Source organism: Lathyrus oleraceus, chromosome 3 (genome assembly GCF_024323335.1).
Source record: "Lathyrus oleraceus cultivar Zhongwan6 chromosome 3, CAAS_Psat_ZW6_1.0, whole genome shotgun sequence".
Classification (NCBI taxonomy): Eukaryota; Viridiplantae; Streptophyta; class Magnoliopsida; order Fabales; family Fabaceae; genus Lathyrus; species Lathyrus oleraceus.
Genome location: NC_066581.1, coordinates 257,933,315 through 257,940,121, shown reverse-complemented (window position 1 = coordinate 257,940,121; position 6,807 = coordinate 257,933,315). Strand labels below are relative to the sequence as shown.

At 35.4% G+C, this 6,807-nt stretch overlaps 1 protein-coding gene across 1 annotated transcript; it reads right to left on the bottom strand.

Annotated features, from left to right (window-relative positions):
* Nucleotides 1-208: 208 nt before the first annotated feature.
* On the bottom strand, nucleotides 209-6,807 carry LOC127126753 (probable alpha-mannosidase At5g13980). Its single transcript, XM_051055737.1, has 28 exons — nucleotides 6,326-6,807; nucleotides 6,133-6,216; nucleotides 5,738-5,826; nucleotides 5,419-5,593; nucleotides 5,206-5,325; nucleotides 4,976-5,059; nucleotides 4,820-4,891; nucleotides 4,627-4,740; nucleotides 4,415-4,515; nucleotides 4,219-4,312; nucleotides 3,960-4,127; nucleotides 3,788-3,877; nucleotides 3,591-3,656; nucleotides 3,424-3,480; nucleotides 3,100-3,319; nucleotides 2,870-2,997; nucleotides 2,676-2,747; nucleotides 2,521-2,580; nucleotides 2,367-2,438; nucleotides 2,187-2,234; nucleotides 1,928-2,047; nucleotides 1,757-1,822; nucleotides 1,477-1,589; nucleotides 1,287-1,371; nucleotides 1,109-1,219; nucleotides 843-989; nucleotides 641-709; nucleotides 209-546 (listed from the first exon to the last, which is right to left on the bottom strand). The coding sequence occupies exons 1-28, from the start codon at nucleotides 6,524-6,526 to the stop codon at nucleotides 325-327; spliced, it is 3,048 nt and encodes a 1,015-aa protein (XP_050911694.1). The 5' UTR covers nucleotides 6,527-6,807; the 3' UTR covers nucleotides 209-324.

The window sequence follows — 6,807 nt, the reverse complement described above, 5'->3', positions numbered from 1 at the left end:
TGATGAAAGCTTTAGAGGAACCCCTAACCCAATGTTCTTGATATCATATTAGAAAAAATAGAAAAAAATTATTGTATATTATTCTTCAACCAACCTTAAACTGATTTATATAATGAAAATACAATTATTATACTTAATAAAGAATAAAAAAAGTATTAAAAAAATTAATAAAAAATCAGAAATAAAATATTTTCCAAACATAATTAAATTCACATGTAAATGTTTTTTTATAGTATTAAAAGTTTCATACTTTATAACTATGACAGGTTATCATGGTCAGGGAAACATGTAAAATAACATTCATTCAACAAGTGCTTTATTACTCTACAATGCATCAAAAAGATGGTTACTATAATCAAAGTAAATCATAAAACTGCGAATTTCCATTGGAGCAAGCTCCACAGTAAGCTCTTTTGGATCGACTGCTCCTCCCCTTGAAACACCTTCATTTCCAGAGGATCCTTCTACTTTCCAAACAAGTCTTTTCTTCTCCATCTCTTTCCTTTCTTGATTTGCAGATAAGCTCGTCTCTTTCACGTCTTCGATCTAATACCAAGGAAAAAACACACTTCAGTCAGAAAATGAGATGAACATGTCTAAAAAAAGTTTCCATTGTTTGGCGAAACCTATCATTGTTTACCTTCTTTCCCGGGAAGAGCTTTTTCAATTCCACACTCGTTATTACAGACATATCCTTGTCTTCTTCAATCTGTGCATAAATTTGATTAGCCAAAAGAGTGAGGGAAGAAAACAAAACAAGAAGCAAGTATGCAACTCATTAATATCGTTGCGAATCCGTGAGCTAATCTTAATATCAATGCAAAGCACACATTAAAAGAGACCTCATATAAATGCGCTAATCGAAGGAGAACTGTCCCGTGATCAAATTCCTGTAATGTTATAATAGCAATGTTTTCTGGTAATGTGTAAGAAGAATCAAATCCGGAAAATGTTGTTACACGGCTATTCATCCAGTCATCTTTATCATCCTACAAAACGAAGTTGATTTTTTAGCCAGTGACACACATGATATCATTATAAATGTATATGTCAAAATTCATGCATCTATTTTCAATACTACTATTGGTTTTTCAGTGTTGAATTTCACCTTTTCAGAAAAGGCCAACAAAAGTGGAGAATATATTTCCTGACCGAAAGTACGGCGCCACTTAGCTCCCTCGCCCAAGGGGTCTATTCTATAATAATATTTACCTTGGACCTGCAAAATAAGTAGTTAGTTATAGGGCCTCTGAAACACCTCTTGAATTTCGGTAAGAAATTCTTACAGTTAGACCCTTGCAATTGTCAGCAACACAGTCTGTTTCATTTAGGGCCTCTGCGACACCTCTTGAATCATCAAGCAACAATCTCCTATTGGTGACCAGAAAATGAGAAATTTAGTAAAAAAAAAAAGTCTAGTATCTTTGGTATACTTAACTTGCAATCGATTTAGAGCACCACGTGAATAAAGTATACCTGTGGAGCATCAACTCGATTTGTCCATCTTCTAAGCTGGATCCTCCGATAGCTCTATCCACCAAAACCGAGAATTCTGTTTTATTATCCTTTATGTATATCCCGAGGTTAATCTGAAAGAACAAACTAAATTATATCGTGAACCTAAAGGATGGTCTAAACTCTGAAGTGAAGTCGGGCAAGAACTTGCTGCAATCCAACCAACCCCCTCCCTCAAAAAAATCCGATATTTAATACTACTAATGAATTTAACTGAAATGTTCTATAAAATTTCACATACTGGATAATAATTTCCGGCAACGGGCTGGTTCACTTCCAAGTCCCAGTCTGTTCTGTAGTCCCGTACCTGCAGAGAGATGAAATCCACAACAGATTTAGGTTACACCAAAAGCATAAGAAATTTAAGAAGATCTAAACTAGTTATGTACGGTATTCAATCTAAGCTGCTTACCCTTTCGATAAAATCACGCCCATTAGAATCTGTGTAAAAGGTTTTATTGGTTTCCATAGTAGTTGAAATTCGAGTGGCAACTTCTTTACCAATTCCATCGTCAATAGGTATAGGACCAACCTATTAATGTTTAAAATGCCATTAGTTCAAATGATTCAACGTATTGTATATAAAATCCTTATAAGAAAATATATCTAATACAGTGACTATGAGAAATGATACAAATGTAAATATAAAAGGGATAATTTGAAAAGCTTACAATAAACTCGACTTCAACATGTTCCTTTCCTTTGTACTGTCGGGTAATCTGCATTACATATTTTTCAATTGATCATACAATGACAATTTGTTGCAAAATTGAAAAGAAGTTTGTTACTGATAACTTAATATTCCGATGTTGTTAAAGATGAAAGTCTTGCAGCTAAAACAAGTAAAGCACCTGATATATCCATGGATTGATTTGTTGATGAACTTCATCTATTATCGGTCCATGCAGAACAGTCACCGGAACCTGAAAATTTCAAGAATTTTTGTGAAAAATGTAATGGAACTTGCTTCGGAGGGATATTCCATTTCAGAAAATCATTCTAAACCTGTTTTTCATGGTTTATATGATGTGTGCCATTTGGACGGAAGATATAGGCCCCGGCATTCTGCGACAGAAATTAAAGTACAAATTTAAATTCAATGTATGATGCCTGGAATGGAGACATCAAAATATATTGGTATCAATAGTAAAAGTTTCCACCTGTGGATCTTTTTGATCGGTTCCGTTATATCCAGAATAGTAAAGGTAACTCAGTTCAACCTGTTCCTCAACCTTCCATGTCAAAAGTAAGAGTGTTGATCAAACATGAAAAGAGGAAAGGAAAAAATGACAAACACATTTGATGCAAAGTAACTAAAATGGACTCATGCGATGCAGAGTGAAGCATCTCGAACCATGTTTCTTGCATTAACATAATTGGTCCGTTTTTCTTGATCTGTAGAAAATGTAAGCTTCAAATTTCCTTGACCAATAGAAGACTTTTCACGACTTTGATGCGCATATACAGATGATCTGGTGGAACCTAAAAACAAGTAGAAAACACTTATCACAAAGTTCATATTATGAAACATGGAAAGCAGATAAACACTTGCTTGATGAATAATGAATCAACTTATAAGTGAACCTGTTTTTTTGGCAGTCGAGACAGTGTAGGTGCTAAAACCAAACGGTGGTACAGAAACCGTAAATGCAAGCCAGTACTTCGGTGTCTTGGATGGATTTTCTCCCAAATATGCTTTGACATAGTAGTTTCTTAAATTTACAAATGCCTCAGCCAGAGGTAGAATTTGAGATTCTATTTCTACACCGTTAGAGTCATGAACTGTAACATCGCCATCAATAACCTGCAAATGTTTGCAACTTCAAGTATAAGTTTCACATGCTCTAAGCACTGTTAATTATTGAATTTCTGACAGCCAAGAAAAAATACTAGAATGGCCTCACTCACAGGAATTCGAATCACTTCATTCCTCTTCCAACCAAGGGAGTTATAAACCACGATAACCTAAATATGAAAAGAACTGGTGTGTGAATACATGATTAAAAAATTAAATATAAAACAACTGAATGCTTAGAAAAAGAAAGTGAAATGTGGTGAAAGAAATGTTTCCCTACCAAACTCTTTCCTTGAACCAGTTCAACTTCTGTTGCAGGACAATAAGTTATGTTCAAAAGCGGGCACTGGAACATAAATGAAAAAGTCAAGAGAAAAAAAAGAGCAGATTTATAATGTCAAAAACCCCTACAGCGCCTTTATCCTTCAGGTTAATCAAAATTTATCACTTAAAAGTTCAAGATTAAAGATATTTTACTTGTTGAAACTTTGTAACTGGGTCCTGACACCCAGTAAGCAACGTTGATTCAGCCAAGCAAGCCAGCGATGATGAAACCAGTTCCTCTGCCTGCACAAAGGCAATATCATTGCATGAATACCAAGAAATAGATATCGAAAAACACTTTAATATGGATAAACTGAAACTGCACCTCCTTGTAGCCTATCGCCAACCGCTTAGCATAATCATTGGCCACATGCTGCTTTTCTGTGCCAGTGACTGCATCATGGTGCTGAGCAATTGCTAAAGCATCCGCTAATGAATCTGTATTTGGCCCCGAGTTCTTTCGCCCTCTAAAATATTCAAGTTGTCTTGCAGCCTGATAATTTATCGGTATAAAATAAATATCCGAAAACCAGAATACTTCAATTACCTTATATAAACTTAAACTATAAATATAAATGTCATACCAAATAATAGCCACTCATTAATCTGACATAGCGTTTCAAAGCTGGCCTACTGGTAAAGTATCCTGTCCAGAAACCATTTGCACGATCCGCGTAACTGTTTTTTTTAATGCAAATAAGACAGAAAACATCATACACAGAAAAGGAAAAAATGAAGAACTACACAAACAGATTACGCAACAGTTACATATTAACTCACGGGAAGAAATCGCCGGTTTTGATTGGCCAAGACTCATTTGCAGCATATTTAGCGTCAGTATATATGGATGGCGTAGAATACAGAGCATTGACACGTCCATCCTAAGGTTGTCCACGAATAATCACGAGTCAAATTAATTCCTTTTTATCTAAGGATAACTGTTTGTCTTTACATAATATGTAACTTCGAACCCTAGTCAAAGAGGGTGATACCTTGTTCACATAATGAATAAGCTTGTCCAATTGCCGGTACCATGTATGTGCGTATTGATACTTAAAATCAGTTCCCATTGTCCACATTATGTGATTTGTTCGAGTTATGTTTGCCTGAAAATAAAACAAGATGAGGCAACAGTATAGATGTGATCATGCATAGTTCGGCGGTCTGAAGAAATGCACAACTTACTTGTGATAGTGCAGCAGCAACAAAGTCATCCACTCTATCTTGCACGTTGTAATCGAACAAATCCATGTTATCCTTCATCGAAAAGTAGTAAAAATTTAGCACCAGAATACAACAAATAAATATACGATAGCAAATTAACAAGTTTTAACAATTTACTTGAACTATTTCGGAATCATCATTAACTTCAAAGTAAAATCCAGAAGGAGGCTCATAGTTCTTAGGGAATGCACCAGCAAAGATCTGGAAGAACACAAAGGCAACAAAACAAGCGCACACGAGAAATTAAAAGAAGCATGTAGTTTATGAGACACCAATCATGATGAAAAACAGACGCAATCATACAAATCTTAAACGAGAGGGAAACAATAATTATTATTGATAGTCACCTGAGCAGACGAGCCAAGGCTCTTGCTACCCTGCCAGATAACCTCGAGACTCTTCTCCTTTTTGCGTTTAGTTCTATCCTGATAATCTATCCTACCAAAGAAAAGTGAATCAAAACCAACCTGCATCCACAATATAAAAATGTACTTGGATGGTTATTTCTTTTTCAAGATATGTTAAGCAAAAGATTCTATGGTTGATAGTTTATGGCATACTTCAGCTCCCAATAAGTAAGCCTGCACAGCAGAATGGCCAAAGGGATCAATTTGCCAACCGATTCTGGGAGTCACGCCAAACTCCTCTTTCAGAAATCGGTGTCCAAGTGTAGTCTGATCAATCATGTCTATGTAATGGGGTACTGCCTCATCATGCATACACATGCCCCCATTTCTGTAACATAGAAAAAAATGAAAGAAATAAGATTCGAATACAAAATGGTGAGAGACAGTAAATCATATTATTTGAAACCCTCATAAACACGAAGGATGAATTTGTTCTAGTCATAATGAAATCTTATTCAAAAATGTGACTTACATGAATTCTAATTGACCCGAACTAACAAACTGCTTAACGATATTCTGAATAGCTTCACTCTGATCTCTCCACCATCGCTGGAAAAAGGCCTGAAAACAACGGAAAAAGGCATGGAAAGAAAATTAGACACAAAAAGATCAATTTATCCTGTTAATCCAATTCAGTTTGTAACTGCGGAGACATCCAATTGCAGGGGCGCAGGTTCAAACCCGTGACATCCCACTTATTCACTTTTAAGGAGTGAAAAATCTGTGCCATTAGGTTATTAAACCAAAAAAATAGGACCAACTTTTTCAGTTACACAGTTTCTTCTATGCATACAACACTTCAATCCAATAAAGAATGTCAAGATAGCAATGCAATACATAAAGTATTTAAAACACAATTTTACTTACCATCTCCACATAGATAAATTTCCTGTTCTTATCAGCCAATAGAGCATAAACCATAGAGTCCAACACATTTTGCACACAAGCCCCCTACACATTGCAACATAACAACTCCATGAACCTTCAATCAACACATACATTACAAATAGTCCCTAACCTATTGTTCAGAGAAAGATGAAACAAACAAAAAAATTAAGACCTGAATGGAATTGTTAGAACCAACATAGTACTGATCAACAGTCTTCAACCAGCCAACATCATCATGAGTATGAGCAACCAGATGAACATTGAGTTTCCCAGAGACTATACCCTGAGATGTGTTATACACCATAAACTTGGAATGTCCTCCATAAAAGAGTATACCCAAAAGGGTCAACAAAAAGATGAATTTTTTCTCCATAGACGAGTGGAGTGGCGGCTTCACAACCCAGAGGCGAAAAACGTTTCAGATGCTAAAAATAGAATCTTTCAGTTAATTTATTTGCAGAAATGAAAGAAGTGAATTTCCAGTTGGTGATCATGCACAGTGATGGCCAGAGCCACTTCCATGTGTTTTCAAAAGGTTACAAAACAGATGATTTTTTTAGACACTGTGTACGATGATATGTTTCTTCTTTTAATAAATTAGGTTTCTTTTGAGGTAAAATTTTCCTTAAAATTGTCCATTTTTTAAAAATAGTT